Raw genomic sequence first — 17,260 nt, forward strand, 5'->3', positions numbered from 1 at the left:
CACATTTAATAATTAAGAGAATTTAATAACCATAAACACTTGTCTGTGCAGGCAGGCACACACGTGTCTGGGTCAGGTGAAATATGTCAGCGGGACCCACTGCGTTTTACTCAGGGTGGCACAAGCTCGTGTCACGTTTGATACACTCCGACTGGGACTTCCCTGACTGTGTGTGGTGGGTGCAAGGGGTGAGCTTAGCCCGGCACCTTCCTCTCGCAGAACCCTCCTATCACCTGTGCAGTCTGCTCAGCACCATGCAATTAAGTCCTGAAGAAAAATCACATAAAGTTAAAATTCTAGAATCTTGTGAGGCCACATTAGTAGCCATTTAGGACTGTGAGTGACCTGTGTGGTGTGGGTGGGACACAACCACATCTTGGTTGCCTAAACGAGCGGAAGTGTCTGGCTGCTTCCACTTTCAGAAGCCAGCTCCTCTGAGGAGAGCGGCGAGGGAGGCATGACAGCAGACAGGAGGCTGTGCTTCCGGAGTCTGGCTGAGAGAACACCGTACCAAAGAGGGCGGTGGCAGAAGGTGGCAGAGGAAGACTGAGGACTTGGAGAAAGAAGCCCCAGAGCACAGCTCTGTCCAAAGAGAACGCTTGCATTTTGAAAAGTTTCAGAGGCCTCATATGGGAAGAAGGCCATGCATATTAACATAGACGCTTGCATGTGTATCTGTTCTTTTATTGAAAATAGCCCCAAGTCAGTGCAAGGGACTGGAGAACACATGTGCTTGGCTTCTGCGACGTCCATTTTGCTAGGGCAGCAACGTGCTAGACAGCCTTGTCTGCGGAAAGGCCCTCACTCAGGGACCCGGCTTTTGTGTACTGCAGCCTGTGCCCGGCCCAGGGCGGGGAGGTTGGCAGGTTCGTTTGTTCTTGACAACTCCAAATGTCAAGGGATCGCTATTTCCTGCACCCAGCCCTGTGGTTAGGTACTGGAAGGTGGCCTGTTTCCCTTGACCAGTGCTGACAGACGTTCCGGACCATTTGCTGTCTTTCTTTGGCATTTTTGGAGTGTCTGGTGTCATTCGGACTCTGTCTCGGGTCACTCCCGTCCCCTAACGTTAAAGAATGGAAGGACTTTTTCAGTTTGATTTGTTTGGATTCTTAGGAGCAGAAAACAAAAACAAAACCCCTTTTTTCTGGTCTTTATTAGTGTTTAATTAAAAGCTTGCTTTCCCCAGTTCTTTGGCTTCCTTCAAGCTTTTTCAAATTCTGCAAGCACAGAAAATATAAAGAGAGTTTGACCCTTTAAGTTACTGTGTTTAATTATCAACCTCAAGTAATGACAGAATCATAATCCCTGGAACAAAATGTAATACTCGGCATTTCCCAAATATTTCCTGAAGAGAAGATATATTTACTTTTAATAAGCAGGCGAATCCCAGTTTTGAAGTGCATTAAAGCAATGTGGCCGGTGACATAAAGAATCTGAACTCTCAGCTCGTGTTTACATTTATGGGGCTCTTTCCTCCCTACTAGTTTTTTTATACATTAAACTTTCTAGGTATTGATGCCAGACCGAGTTCCAGCCGAACGCATACGATTTTGCTCTTAAATTCTTTTCTGGAAATGAATTTTTTTAAGTGAATGAGTTTTTCCTTTAATAAACTTCAGAATCCAACTCTGCTTCCAAAATTCTTTTTTTATATTTTAGGATGCGAGCGCCAGGGTGTGATCAGTGCCCTGTTTCATTGCCCTCTTGCATTGGTTTAATATTTTTCAGGCTAAAAAAAATATATATATATTTTTTTCAGGCTTATACATCTACTACATTACGTTACAGATATAGCAAATTTTGTCTCATGTTTATCCGTATATTGTGTGTTTCGAGTAAATCATATTTGTGTTTGTTCTTCTCTTTTACCTTTTGGATTTGGTTTTTTTTTACTGTGAGCTAAATGTCATATTTAAGTGTACAAATAGATCATGTGTATGTGCATAATGTCTGTGTATATGACATATATTCATGAGTGTGTGTACATGTGACTCTCTGTCTGAAGTTTTTCCAGAAAGTGAGACTATGAACCCAACCTATTTGCTAAACATAGCTGTGCTTTCCTCCTCCACCTTCAACAGCACTGCTAAATTTATTATGACCCTGAAATAGTTTATCAAAAATATGGTGAGACTCTGTAACAGATACCTAATTTAGAAGATTGCTATCAAATTTGATGAAGTTCCCATGAAACTTTGGCGAATGACTTCATCTGTTTCCATTGGTTAAAAAAGATATAGAAAACCAAAGGAGCAGGAAGGTGTAAGGCCCCTGAGACCCCTCCTAGCTTGGCTGGCCCATTTGTCTGTGAATTTGGAGGAGGCCACCAGCTGTGGGTCATGTCACATAGGGGGCCAAACATCAGGTAGAAATCCAAAATGTAGCAGTGAGCTGGATGGGGTCATGCCTGCCTCTAATCCCAGCACTCTGAGAGGCTGAGGCAGGAGGACTGCAAGCTGCCCAAGATTAGATTTAGATTTTTTTGTTGTTGTTGCTGTTTTTCTTCCGGTACCAGGAATCGAACTCATGACCTTGCGCTTGCCAGGCAGGCACTGTGCCACTGAGCTAAATCCCCAGCCCTAGATTTAGATTTATTTAGTGAGACCATGTTTCAAAATTTACAAAAAGGGCGGGGCTGGGGATGTAGCTCACTGTGACGATGCCGGGTTCAACCCTCAGTACCACCACGACCAAAAAAAAAAAGCACCAGTGGTTAATTCTCCTTCAGTCACCCCCTTTCCGAGGACAGGTAGGTCGTGACAGGCATGAGGAACCTGAGAGGGAGCAACAGAGGGAGGGAGTGCCCTGGGGAAGCGCAGCGCCTTCCTGTGCCAAAGCAGCGTCCTGCTCACGGAGAGTGCGGGGCACGGGTCTGTTCTGTTCGCGCGCGCTGATGAGACGAGTGCGTTGTCTGTCTCCTTAGGCCGTGTGCACTGGTCCTGCAGGTGCTAGGAGGCTAGAATCCGCTGCAGTAGGTTCTGTTCCTCAGCCTCACCCCTTACTGCCCATGTGACCTGGAGCAGCACCCAGCGCCACCCTTGAGCCTGGGTTCGTCATTCAGATGGCAGGATAACACCCCAACGTGCTGTCCCCGGGTTAAATGAGAGAGCACACGTGAGTCTCGAGAGAGATGCCTCGACCCTGACAAGACCTCAGTGAAGACGAAGGCCCCAGTACTATCATGGGCAAAAATGGAAGGAAAAGCATCTCAAACACGGGATTCTGTCTTGCTCTCTCATAGAAGTGAAGTTTCCTAAAATAAGAATGCAAGGCCAGGGCTGGGGATTTAGCTCAGCGGCAAAGTGCCTGCCTGGCAAGCACAAGGTTGTGAGTTCGGTTCCCGGTACCAGAGAAAAACCAAAAAAAAAAAAGCAAGGCCAGGCATGGTGGTGCACTCCTGTCATCCCAGCATTAGGGAGGCTGAGGCAGGAGGATCTCCATGAGCTTGAGGCCACCTTGGACTACATAGTGAGTTCAGGGCCAGCCTGAACTACATAGAAAGACCATGCCTCAAAAAACAACCCAACTCCCCCAAAACAAAAATCCACAACAACCATAATGCAACCCTGTTTCAAAAACAAAACGATATTTTGAAGCAGAGAATTTTAATTTTACAAGTTGATCTAGTAAATTCTTACAACATTTTTGTTGGACAGTTTGGTTGTGTCCAAGTACAACATAAGCCATGTGGTCCCTTCAACCAGCTATTCCACTTCAGGGGCTCTTTACACTGCACCATTATGTGAAGTAGCAAACCGGTGAGAATTAATGTGGTAAGTTAAGTGCTGGTTTCTCTGTACCACGGGACGCTGTGCTATCACGAGGAAGAATTAAGTAGTTATATGTCCTGGCCCAGAAAATTGCCTGCGATACATTTTTGGTGAAAGGAAAGCAAAGTACAGAACAATATATTGGAGGTGTGTGCACATGCATATGTATGTGTGAGTGTGTGTGCATATGTTCACATAGATAAGTAGATCTAGACAAATGCAAGAAATGTGTGTGCCTGTAGATGAGTGAATGGGATTAGAAATGGAGACACCAACCAATCATCCTGCCCCTGGGGAGTACAGATGGATGAGGGAAGAGATTTCTACTTCTTTTACTTTCATAATTTGGAGTTTCAATTTTTTATAGCAAAACTCTCTCTATTTTTTATAATTTTGTAAACTTCCCTGCTTAGAACATTTGCTCCTGAGCATTGTGTAGACCACAGGAGCGGGGATCTGTCTCATTCCCCCTTGTGTGTGCTTATAGCACCGGCACAAAGCCCTGTCTCCAGGTGTTTACCTGGTGTGTCATTACTATTGATGTGATGCTGTTACAAAAGTTCATGTATACGCTCCTTTGAGAACCATAGGGTTGTTTGTCATTAAAACAACATATGTCTGTATATTTAGTTGTTATAGATAGGTCTGAGTTAGAAAGAAAATGCTCTTCAATGGCTGTTAGCAGGAGCATACATTAAATAGATATTTTCTGAACAGTGACCCACATATTACATTATTATAATGCAAATTTTTACAGAGGTAAGATCATCCTATACATTGTTTCATGAAATGTATTTATTACTGATCAAGCTTGCATACTGCTCTATCTCATTAGAACTTGCATACTCAATGGCATGAACGCACCATAATTAACCTTGGCAGTTGGCTATGAATGGATACTTGGATGTTTCCAATTTTTACCAAGACATTGCTGCAATAAACATTCTGCATAAAATATGTGTGGGAGAATGTCTGTAAGATAAATACCTTGAAGTGCTATTGCTGGAATTTGTGAGGGTTTTGGTTTTCCAAGAAGACTGTACCAATTTATGCTGACATTGAGTGAACCAGAATCCTTCTGTATTATGGAGTAGCCAACAGCTTGATTTATACAAGTGCGCTAGCCAAAACTATATGCTTTGTATCTGTTTCCATTTTACTTCATTTATGAGGAAAGCGGTCCAATTTCCATAACTTTCTGAAGTGCCATCATGCTTGGAGCACTGGGACTGTTCTTGCCTGAGAACATCAGGGGAAGCATATTCTGTACTTCATCATGGTATGAACTGGTTTATCTATGTTTTCAGAGCCAGGCTTGAGAGCGAGTTTTCGTCTCTTAGAAAATGTTTGTCATGTCACAGTGATATGGAATTTCCTTGTATAGTTAAAATAAGTTTATGTAGAGTGCTGGTTAGAATCCAAGTGTCACAGTGATACATCACCCCTCTGTTGCGCACTAAATCTTAGGCTGAGAATAGTTATTTCTGCTTTCGGTTTTACACTGTTTCACGTCATACTGCGCTCTCTCCATGTCGCATTCACTGGATCTCAGCAGTTTTGTTACGTCTCTCCCACAGATGCTCTAAACCTCACATGGATTAATTGGGAAGAGCTTGCCTTTCTCTCTTCCTTCCTTCTTTCTTCCATCTTTCCTTCTTTCCCTCCTTTCTTCCTCCTCCCCTTCCTTCCTTCCTTCCTGCCTCCCTCCTTCCCTTCCTTCCTTCCTTCCTTCCTTCCCTCCTTCCTGCCTGGGAGAAAGCACCAGGCAGAAAAAGAGCAATGTGTCTTGTGCTTTCTGTTTTTAATCTTAGATGCCTGAGGCCTTTGAAATTATTTGACCATCAAAATCCACATTTATTACTTTAAACATAATTTTTAACCAGGATAGAACTGTTTCAAGACATCTTTATTAGTGTATGTGTGCAATATATAATGAATACCTCATGGGGGGGAGGGTTGGTGCATACGTGTATCACATCTTAGTCCTTCTTGCTTCCCTTTCTCCTCCCTTCCCTCCATTTGCATAAAATCTACCTTGGTGTTTCCTGTATCTTTTATTTTGCCCCTTAAATTATTTATACTTTGGATTTTTCTTTAAAAAGACCATATTATGTCTCTTTTAACTTTCTAAGACTGATTTATTCCACTTGTGGAATAAATTATTATGGTCTCAGAATACTCCAGTTTATCCTTCTTCAGGACTGAGTAGTACTCCATTATATATTCCACATTTTTTTATCCATTCATCTGTCAATGGACATATAAGCCATTTCTAAGATTTAGCTGTTGAGTTGTGCTGCTATGTTTCACAACCACAGCACCAATGGAACTGTAGTTGGTCTCATTTAGGGAGCTACTAGAAGCAATTCCTGGAGAGGTGATCAAGTTTCTGGGCTTGTATGCCCAAGGTTTCTCCAGTTAGTGTCCGTGGGGTGTGGGTGGCTTGGTCTGCAGATTTGTTTGTGTACACAGCTTAATCAGAGGCAGAATAACTCAGAGATAAATTGAAATTACGCAGAGGAAGTCCTGCAGCTTCCTGGGCTTTTGCCAGTGTGGAACTGCCCAGCACTAACCACTGGCCTTGAGTAGGGTCTGGTCTCCCTGGAGGTAGCACCAGGAAAATGACAGCTAAGCAGACTTGGGTGCCCACTCATCCTCTCGGCCCCCTGCTGCAGCCTGGCCAGCCTCTTGCTGCTGGCCTCGGAGGCTGAGCAAGAAAGAGGGACCGTCTGGAAGGAAGACTTGCCAGGGAAGCAGCTGCGGTGGGCGGGCACCTACAAGACAGTTGTGTCATGCGTGCCACTGTGTCCCCTCTCCAGGTCCTCTTGTTTTGTATTCCATTCCAAGCTGGCTTCCAGCACCCATCTCTTCTGCCTCCCGTTGTGGAGGCCCAGCTTGGTTCATCAATCAGTATGTCTCACAGTACTTGGGCAAATCCTGGCGGGTCTGGAAGCCAGGGCTTTTCCACTTCTCTTCCTATCTTAGAATGCACAGACTGCAATGTTTGTCAGCACCGGGGTAAAGGGGGAGGGCTGCTCAAGGCTCGAGGGACCACTGCAGGGATTCTGCCTGCCTCCAAGGCTTAGAGCAGGACATCTGTTTCCTGGTGCATCGACACTTCGGATAAAGCTGTGGTCAAGCGATCATGATGACTTTATTCTTCTGCTAGTGATGGACTGGGGTACATATATGACTCATCTCTAGCCACCAGGTTCTTAAAAAGCTCTCCATTGTTTGACAAGCACATAGGAAAAGAGTAGTCATTTTTTTGGAGTGAGGCTGTGATGCTTGGAAGAGGCAGCCACGTTGCCACCATGAAACAATATAAGTTTGAGAGAAACATGCTGTGGACATGGGGGAACTTTGAGTATACTGCTGCTCTGTAGCCTTCTCTAACACTAAAAATGCTCTCCATCTAGATACTGAGATAATAGGTTCATATAATTAAAGTGATTTCCCTTTAATAAAGCATTCTATGCACTGTCTCCTTAGGTCAGAAGATCAGGACTTGTAGGAGACTTGTCCAATAACAGCAAAAATAGGTGATCAGAGTGTGAAGAATGGAAGGAGAGCTGGAGATGCACTGATGATAGAAGGGAAACATCTGAGCTCACTGACAGAAGTAGAAAGAGCCCTAAAAACCTCTATGCCTCTACATTCCTACAGTAATTTTTTTAAAAAACGTGATGGTCATATTGACCGGGAATGCTTGCCGGCTTCTCAGTACACTGTTAGAGGCAGGGAAGAGAGTCCAGTGAATAGCATTGAGGCGAAGAGCGTACAAGTCAATAGCCTGGACTCTGGAGGCAAGCTGTCGGTTCCAGGCTGCTTCTGCTGCTTCCTAGCTGTGTGGCTTCATGGGAGCTGTGTGACCTCTTTGTGCAAGTGTTCTCATCTGTAAAGTGCAGACAATAATAATAGTTCCTGCCTCAGAGGTGTTACTGGATTTATACGTATAAAGAATGGGATCAATTTCTGGCATACATTACTATATAGATGCTCACTATTACTGCTCTAGAATTATCGTCTAAGCCTATATTAATGAAGAAGTCACTTATACATGTTTCCCTTTGGTTATAAGAATGACTAAAATTAAGAAGCGCTATGGTACCAAGTTTTAGGGTAAATGTGGGACAATCAGACGTCTCACAGGTTGCTGCTGGGAGGGTAAAATGATACGCCCTTTGGGGGAACTCTTTGGCAGTTTCATAGAGTATTTAGCATATCCACACTATGATCTACTCTTTACTCCTACAAAATTATTCAAGAGAAATGAAAATATACATGTTCAAGGACACACACCTGTGCATACACATAAATGTTGTAAAATAAATGTTCATAAAATATTTGTTCATCAGACCCTCCACCCAGAAATAACCCACATTTCCACGGACCAGAGAGTAAGAATAGTGAATCCATGTAAGGGAATACCACCCAGCAATACAAAGTGAATCACCTGCTCGTACATGCAACACTATGACTGAATATCAACAATGTTTTACTTTATGAATAAAGCTATGTGTGAAAGGATATACACTGCATTGTTCAATTGATATAAAGTTCTAGAACAGGAAAAATTAATCTTGGTGGTAGATAGCTGAGTAGTGGTTACTTTTAGGGGGCCAGAAAATATTGGTAGAGGTAACTTTCTAAGAAATGTTCTTTGTTTTAGTAGATGTGGGTAGCATGAACGCAGCACACGGACAGTGTACGTTTTGCTATATGTATTGTAACTTGAGTTTTTTCTTGGGGAAACAAAGGCAATAGCAGATGCTGCACTGGTCTTGGGTAGTGAATGTACAGGATGAGCACCTTTTCATACTTCACAATAAGGATGCTGTCAAGGACTACCAGGATCATGTCAAAGGACTCAGAAACTCGCTTGCAAAGACCCCAGTGCCAAGATGGGACAACCTGCTGTTGTCAAACAGCAAGCACAATACCTTTAATGGATCAAAGCACATAAAACATACTTAAATGTAAATGCTCATAATAATTTAAAAAGCATTTTGGCACTAACAGTGCCCGCTCACAATTTTGAAAACTGGTAAAGAAAGGTAAAGAATCAAGCACCATCTACGCTTTTCCTGAGTGAATTATGTGACTGGGTCACCAGCTGGTAGGTGAGGGGAAATCTCTCTGAAGAGAAATATTCAAGCTGATAAACATTGGATGGTAGCCTTTGAAAGTCGTCATGTTGCAACCCTGATTGATTCAGCGGTCCATCTGCTGAGCATCAGTGGCTGCTACCATTCCAAAAAGACATGGGGTGAAAGAACACGCAGGTTACAGGTGAGACAGTTTTGCTAAAAAAAGTGATTCAGCCATAGTCTGATGAAGCCTATAGGAACTGCAGTGGACAGAAGAACATGTTAAATACCACTGTGGGAATGCAATCTGAAAAAAAAAGATCATTACAGAATTTACAGGATAAGTACCTTGATTTCTTCAATAAATAATTTGCAATGAAAGATTGAGGAGAAAAAAAAAGAGACGGATGGATGAGAAGGAACCTCTGTATTAGAAATCTAAGCCAGTTGCAGTATGTGAACAGGTTTGGTGGAGCATCTTGATTTCAACAAATTTGAAGGAAAGACATTGATCAGATAATTGGAGATCTGAACTATTAATATAAGAAGACTATTGTTACTTTTTTCCTTCTTAGCTATTTGGGGTTGTGTTTAAAAAGAGCCCTTATCTGGGTGTGGTGGTACCCCTGCAATATCAGCACTCCAGGAGGCTAAGATGGAGAACTGCAAGTTTGAATCCCACTGGACAACTTAGCAACTTAGGGAGACCCTATTTTAAAATTTAAAAAGAGAGGAGAGGAGAGGGAAGGAGAGGAGAGGTGAAGAAAATAAAAAAAATCCAGGCATGGTAGTGCACACCTGTAATCCCAGCACTCGGGAGGCTGAGGCAGGAGGACTGTTGTGAGTTTGAGACCAGCCTGGGCTACAAAGTGAGCTCAAGGCCAGCCTGAACTGCATAGTGAAACCCTGTCTCAAAATGACAAAGAAAGAAAGAAAGAAAGAAAGAAAGAAAGAGAAAGAAAGAAAGAAAGGAAAGAAAGAAAGAAAGGAAAGAACAGAACAGAACTGGGGATTAGTGCAGTGTGAATGCCCTGAGTTCAATCCCCAGCACCATAAAAATGGATGATAGATAGATGATAGACAAAAAGGTGAAATTATTTTAAATCTTAGGACAGAAAGCTGCAAAATAGATGAAACAGGATTAGCTGTGTCAACATAACTTTGAAACAGGATAAATACATGGGTGTTCATTACCTTTTTGTCACTTTTTGTGTGTGCTTGAAATTTTAAGTCATAAAAAGTTTTGTTTTGAATGGCATGGTGCTATGGTTTGGATCTAGATGTCCCCCCAAAGCCTCGTGTGGTCATAGGTGGGGCTTTTTCAGAGGTGGCTGGGTCAGGGTGTGATGCTGGGATTAAGGGTGTGTGCGCTTACTAAGTCAGTCCATTGATTGGCGTGGCACCACCCTAGTCCCAGCAGCCTAGATACAGTATAAAAGGGGCAGAAAGATGCTATTAAGGTCCATCGTAGCTTTGCTGCATTCTGCCTGCCATGAACTGTTCTCCTCTGCCAAGCCACCCTGTCTTGGAGCCAGCTCATTATGGACTAAAGTCTCTACAAACTGTGAGCTATATAAACCTTTCCTCCCTTAACTATGGGCATTGGGTGTTTTATCTCAGCAACAAGAGAAAAAGTAACTAAGACCAATGCAAAGAGAAAAAGAGAGGAAAAAGTGAAATAAAAAAAACTCCAGAGTCTGCAGAAAGACAGGAAGGAATCTAACAGAATGTCCAAATGTTAACCCCAGCTGAGTTTCACATTCTCTGCAATGGCCGCTTGAGAAAGCTCTACTCAAAGAAGTGGCTTCTGGGTTTAAATTCTGTTCTGCCTCCGATGGGGGGGCGGGTAGCGGTGAGGGGGCCCCTTTCGGTACTGAGCTCAGTTTCTCATGTGTAAAAAGAGATTTCCAGACTAAACTTCAAAGGCTTTTGTCTTCAGGTTTCCACACATAGAGAAGAGCTTAGCTTTTCCTAAATTCCTCTCCATCACCTGAAAACGTCAGGTACCTATGGTAAAGCCAAGTCAGAAAGGAAACAAAAAGGAAATTCAGAAAGGACAGAAAGGAAAGCCCGCCATGCCTGCCTCTCTCCCAAACACTTTTCACTTCTGTTTTTCCGTTTGTGGTTAAGAAAGCAAGAGAATCCACCCAGCGCAAGAAACTCCCCTCTATTTCTGCCTGGAAGAGAGCATGAGTAACGGACTTTTCCATGGGCTGTTTTTCCTGGACAGGGTGTACCGCTCCGACTGCTAAAACATGCAATCTCTCCGAGACCTTAAATAAACTTGGAGAGTTCCTTATCGGTCAGTCCCAGCTTCTAGTAAATTATGAATTGATTTTCTGTATTTGGTGATTTCTCTTTTTAAACAGAAGTTCTATTCATTCAAAATAGCAGTTGAGAGCTTTCCAGGTGCCACATACTGTAGCTCTGAGGAGGGCAAAAACAGTCTTACGTTCAGTCCCAGCTGCCTACGTCGCCAGCTCTGTCACCTCCAGCCATATCCTAGCCGTCTCCTGCACCGCCCGGCACCCTGAAACTTCTTAATTTATCGTGGCCTCCTGCCCTGTTTCCTAGCTCTTACCCTTATGTGAAATCAGCTGCATACTGCTTTATTTTTAGCGCTAGGCCTCCTCTGACCTCTCCCCTGCACACTCCTGTGTCCCTACCCCGCATCCCTACCCCCAGTGCCAAGAACTAGCCACATAATCTACAGGGCCTGATGCAAAATGAGAATGTGGGGTTCCTTATGAAAAAAAACTTAGTAAGAATTACAGCCAGGCATGGTAGCACACGCCTATAATCGCAGCACTGTAGAAGGCTGAATCAGGAGGATCACAAGTACAAAACCAGCTTGAACTACTTAGCAAGACTATCTCAGCAAAGTAATTATAAAGGGCTTCAGATGTAGCTCAGTGTGAAAGAGCTGGGTTCAATCCCCAGTATCCCCTGGCTCCCCCCAAAGAAAAGATTTTTAAAAATTGTAATAAGAGCAGAACACCAAGCCAAGCATGAAGCCCTTCTGAGCATGGGGTCTTTTGGGATCACAAGTTCACACAAATGGGATGCCAGCCCTGTTGCTTAGCACCTAATAGATACCCAAAGAAATAGTTGCTGGAATGAATATAAGTCTAAGGAGAACACCAGGTGCCCAAGGACTTCTGGCACACAGATGGATAAGAGGTAAACAGGAGCCAGCATGTGTGAGAGCTCTGTACCGTTCCTCAGCGGCAGAGTTGCAGCTGAAAGAACAGATGCAGTGACCACTGGACTCCTCCGAGATGGCAGACCCAGGCAGTAAGTTGGTTGCTGGTTGTAATGTGGTATTTTCACCTCTGACTTCCCTGCACTTGGTGCTCAGGGAGTATTTGGACTGAACCAGCCTGGCTGTAGCAGCAGAACTAGAGAAGGCTGAGGAGTTATGGAGGGAACGGCTCTTCCTTTCTTTAGGAGGAGCCTACTACATTTAGGAAGAGACAAGCCAGGCTTACACTTCACCCTCTTCGCTATGACAGATGGTTTGGTGCTGTATTGGCTGTTGGTTTGGGAAACTGCAATGTGATGCTGCGTTGGGATTTTATGGTATGTCTGGCATTCCTTTGGCAGTATTCTGGGATAGAAGCAATCGTTTTGTGACAAATGCAAAGCTTCTCATACAAACTCCCTAAGATCTTATATTCCTTTAAAAATTGAGGCCCTACGCCCACATATTTTCCCCTAAATTGATGTGCATATTTCTCTTATCTCACTTCCAGAAGGAGTAAGATTTACCAGAAAGTCACTAGGACACTTGTCCAAGCCCACCCACCAAGGAGGTGGTCGTCCAACTGTGTCACACTCTGTATTTTAGGGTCACAGTTTCCTATATGTTTATCTTTCATTTGAACCTACTCCAGGACATCATTATTTCATTTTTGGTGGAATTTTTCTAGAGTTTAAACATTTATCCCCTAGAATTCACATGTTGGAAACCGGATCCCCATACTTACATGTTGAAGGTATTTGGAGGTGGGCCTTGGGACCTAATTAGGATTGGATGAGGTCATAACAGTGGTACTCTGATGACATTGGCAGCTTTACAAGAACAGGAAGAGGGGCTTGGGGTTTAGCTCAGCAGCACAGCGCCTGCCTGGCAAGCGCAAGGTCATGAGTTCGATTCCCGGTACCAAAAAAAAAAAAAAAAAAGAACAGGAAGAGACACCTGAGTTAGCACACTTGCTCTTATATGCCTCCAAATTCCTTGTTCTCTGCATGTGTCATCTCATTTAATTTCTCCAATCCCCTTATGAGATGGGGATTTTGTCTCCATTTTGCAAAGGAGAAAATAGGTTCTGAGGAACAGTCACTTTCCCTTAACATCTTCTCACAAAAAATTCCAGAAACTTCACTTTTCAGGTTGGAGAAGCATGATACCATTTCACGAGCTTTTACTTAACTATTCAGTAAAGAAAGAAAAAAAGTGAACATATTATTTTCCTGGATCTGTGTACTTTCTCTTTACTTCATCTTAAAGTATAAGGTATTTTGGTTATTTCCTACTCGCTGAGTAATTTCAATAGTAAGTGATTTTGTGAAATACAGATAATAAAATAAGTCCTTTCTGAGTCCACGCTCATCCTGCCAAGATTTCCGGTTTGTGGCTGGCATCTCTGAAGCTAACTGATAGGACAAGGCAGTCCCATGGAATTCTGGGGGCTAAAGCTGTCCACGTGAAATGGTTGCAGGGAACGAAGTTCGGTGACACAGTATTTTTATTTCCATCTATAAATCCCCGACCTCACCCAGAATCTGCACAGAACAGTGAGCTAGAACTGAGGTTTAAACTGGTACCTCTGAATCATCACCCAGCCTCTATCACCCATTAACACTGAAGTTGATAAAAGAGTAAATAACATTTCATCTTGAACATTTCATTTGTAATGAAGAGAAACTTTAGGTGGCCAAAGGAAATAGCAGGCTTTTTCAGCTGAGTTTTTTTTTTCCCTCTCCTGACTTGTGTTGAAAGGCTTTTGTTTCTAACCAAAGCAACAAACGCTAAGGTCATTTCCTTGAGATTATATGGCAGCGGAAGGCGTCGGGGGTTTTAGGTCTCACTTCCACCAGCCTGCAGTTGGAGAACACACACACCCCACGGTGCGTAATACGCGTCTCCTTTGTCACCATCTCTCCAGTCCCTTTAAATGAGCTGCGAGCATGGTTCGGAGGTAAGAACAATTTCTCTTATCATCTTCCAGCTGCAGACAGGGTAGTGGAGCTTCGCAAAGATTTACTGATATCTCTTAGCAAAACCCTGGGCAGACTGTACAATTAAAGGAGGGTGGACTCACCTAAACACAATATTTCAGAAAACAACTTTCAAATAAGAAAATTACAAGAAATGTTTATCTTCACTTCTTTCAAAGAACCGCTCTTTCCAGAACAGATGTGGGGAAGCTCAGATGGGTACCACAGTGAGGGTGGACCTGCGCACACACTTTTCGGAGAGTTTTCCCGGCGTTGTTTGACATGCTATCTTAGCTCCTGTCAGTGTCTGAAGGAGATGCTTTGTGGTTTTATTTTAAAACTTTAACTGTTACTGAAGTGTGTAATTCCACCACCACCACCCCCCATGCACCCACCCTTTTTCTTTTTCTCTTTCTTTCTTTCTTTCTTTCTTTCTTTCTTTCTTTCTTTCTTTCTTTCTCTTTTATTATTTTTTGTATTTTAAAGACTCAAGCTCCTTTACCCACATGAAAAGGATGGTGGAAGGCTCTCCACACACAGCACAAAAACACTTCTAGATCTGTAATTGTTAATCCTCTCGTGAGCAAGGTGGGGGAGGCTCACCCATTTTTGTGAGCACTTGGCAGCAAAGACCCTGCTGTGCTAGGACTCATTAGTGGCCCCTCTGAAAGAACCCTTTGATGTATGTCCCCATTTTGCCTCGAGAAAGAAGCAGGAAGACTGAATTGTGTCCTCGAGGTGACTGGTGAAGACTATGTGCGATCAGAATTTAGCAGCTCAAGGTAGAGACCTCGGAAATGCCATTTTTGGGAATAGCTATCCATTAATTAATAAAACTTTTATGATTTGCCAGAGGAAGTCCTACATCCTTATTAAAGGGAAGCGTTTTGTTCTTTTCCTCCCTTGTAATGTGGTTATGGCAAACTCATTAAGTCCAACGCCTTGGGTCCATTTTTCTTCCCTGATAGGTTGATTTAGCACTGGGGGAGGGGAGGGAGATCTGTGTGGACTTCAGCAAACAAAGGAAATTATCTCATCCAGTGGGTTGCAAAACTCTTGGGGATAGAAGGAAATCTGCAGAGGAAGTGGGTAGGATTGGATAGAGAAGGGAAACATCAAGGCAATAAATATATCACAATAGGGACTAGGATAGCAACTCCTTGCCATAATATAACACAATGGTACAGCCCTAAAAAGGAATCAGTTGTCTCTAAATCATTCTTAGCTAGTGTCTGAGGAGTGGAAAGGAATAGGATATTACCCAAAATGCAGGGCTGTAGCTCTGGTTCTCAGAGTGACATTCCAGGGACTCAAGAACTCACTTGAAACAGTGTAGACCAGAGAACCCCCTTAGAAGACAGGCAATCTTGTTATGTATCCCCTTTAGGGATGAGAAGCTACAGCTCTTGCCAGAAGGTCTAAACCATCCTCCGACTCACAAAGTTCCACTCGAGAACATGTGCCATGTATACCAGTGCACTGTGTGCTTGGTCCCCTGTTTGGATGATAGACCCCATCATACAAGGGAAGGTGTCACAGCTGGAATGGAGGTCCTGAAGACAGGTGCCCTGTCCCTCCTGTAGAGAGAGTGCCCATAACCACAGGGATGGAGAGGAGTAGGGGGGAACAAGTATCCTGGGCAGAGTAGACTTGTTAAATATATTTATGCTTAGAATATGTGAGCGAGAAGAAAACTTACAAGTCACTTTGTCCATTTTCCTCATTCTGTCCTTGAAGAAATTAAAATCCAGTGAAGTAGTGGAATTTTCCTAAGACTTCATACCCTTTAGGGACGCAGTACAGCCTACAGTGTGGGTCTCCTGTGCCCCAGTTCTGCGCAGCTGTACACACATTGCTGTTTTGAGACCATCTGGTTGCTCTGACTAATTTCTCATATCTCTGAGCTTTATGCAGCAGGAGTTTCTTATGATGGGCGTGTGCGTCTTGGGACAGAAATGTGGGAGCTTCATCCCAAATAAGATGCTTTCTTTTAGGCATTGCTTCCAACTGCTGGCAGGAAACAGCGGGCAGGTTCACATAAATCCCCTCTCCAAAATAAGAGCCTGCCATCTCAATCTCTAGTCGCAACAAGTTGTAGTACTGGGTGGGAACTAAGGTGGTAAAACAGTTCCTCTTTGCTTTGGACATATCGTGGGAACCTGAAAATGCTAGTGAGCTCTCAGCATAGAACTGTCTGTGCAGATCAAAATTCGAGTTTGAGACTCTCCTTTGTCCTTGAGATAGGATTCGGTGAAGGTTTACTCTTGCTTAGTGTCGGGAGACTATAAGATTTTTAAGAGGAAATTCTTCTCTAAATTGGAAAGGTAAAATTGAGTACAGATAAACGATGCACGACATATGTCAGTGTAATCTGCCCAAGTTAGGTGAACAGTATATATTACGCTAGGAACAGCAGCCTGAGAAAAGCAAGCTGTTACACAGATTCTATGTTTATCTAATGCTTTTTTTCTTTAAAATAAGTCCCGTAGATGAGGCTGAAAAAGTTACATTCCACTTTGGTTCCTTGTATTTATTTTCTTTTCTGGTTTTCTTTGCTGATTGATAAGTTAAAATGAACAAGTCAGCAGAGTTTGCACTTGGTCTTTCCGGACTGTACTTTTTTGCACCATCCTTTCTATTAGATGTTGCTGTAGTTTGAGGGGACCCCCCCCAAAGAAAGTTCATTTTTTTTGGAAGCTTAATTCCTAGCAGCAGTGCCGGGAGGTCAGGTCCTTAGGAGCTGGTTAGGTTATTAAGAAGGATTAATGTCATTATGGAAGTCAGCTAGTTACCTGCAGACTGGAGGTAACTTTGCTTTACAATAAAGCCACCTTTCCTGTTCTCTTTCCTTGTTCGCGTCCACTTGCCCTTCTGCTTTTCTGCCATGTTGAGAGGCAGCATGAGGCCTTTGACAGATGTAGTCACCAAATCTTGGCAATAAAAACAAACCAAGCAATATTTTAGATTCATATATTCCCATAAAAGTAGGACTAGCCCAGATGCTGGCCTTCCATATCTTTGTCCTGTAGAGCAATGTGGTGTTGCTTAAAAGCATATCATGAGAGAGGGAGAGAAACAGAGAGACAGAGAGACACACAGAGACAGAGACAAAGTCAGAGAGAGACAGAGACAGAGAGACAAAGACCAATTCACGCTGTAGCTCTGCCCTGTATGGACAGG

At 43.3% G+C, this 17,260-nt stretch overlaps 1 protein-coding gene across 3 annotated transcripts in view; it reads left to right on the forward strand.

The window, feature by feature from the left end:
* Frmd4b (FERM domain containing 4B) overlaps positions 1-17,260 on the forward strand; it is a 246,277-nt gene that overhangs the window by 74,365 nt on the left and 154,652 nt on the right. The window contains exon 1 of one of the 3 annotated variants that reach the window (XM_005383803.2): positions 14,001-14,061. The exons of the other annotated variants lie outside the window; for them this stretch is intronic. Within the exon in view, the coding sequence (XP_005383860.1) occupies positions 14,038-14,061 (24 nt within the window). The 5' untranslated portion in view covers positions 14,001-14,037. Of the gene's footprint in view, positions 1-14,000; positions 14,062-17,260 lie in introns of those variants that run through there. 3 annotated transcript variants of the gene reach the window in all.

Source organism: Chinchilla lanigera, unplaced genomic scaffold, assembly GCF_000276665.1.
Source record: "Chinchilla lanigera isolate Chin_1 unplaced genomic scaffold, ChiLan1.0 scaffold00020, whole genome shotgun sequence".
NCBI lineage: Eukaryota > Metazoa > Chordata > Mammalia > Rodentia > Chinchillidae > Chinchilla > Chinchilla lanigera.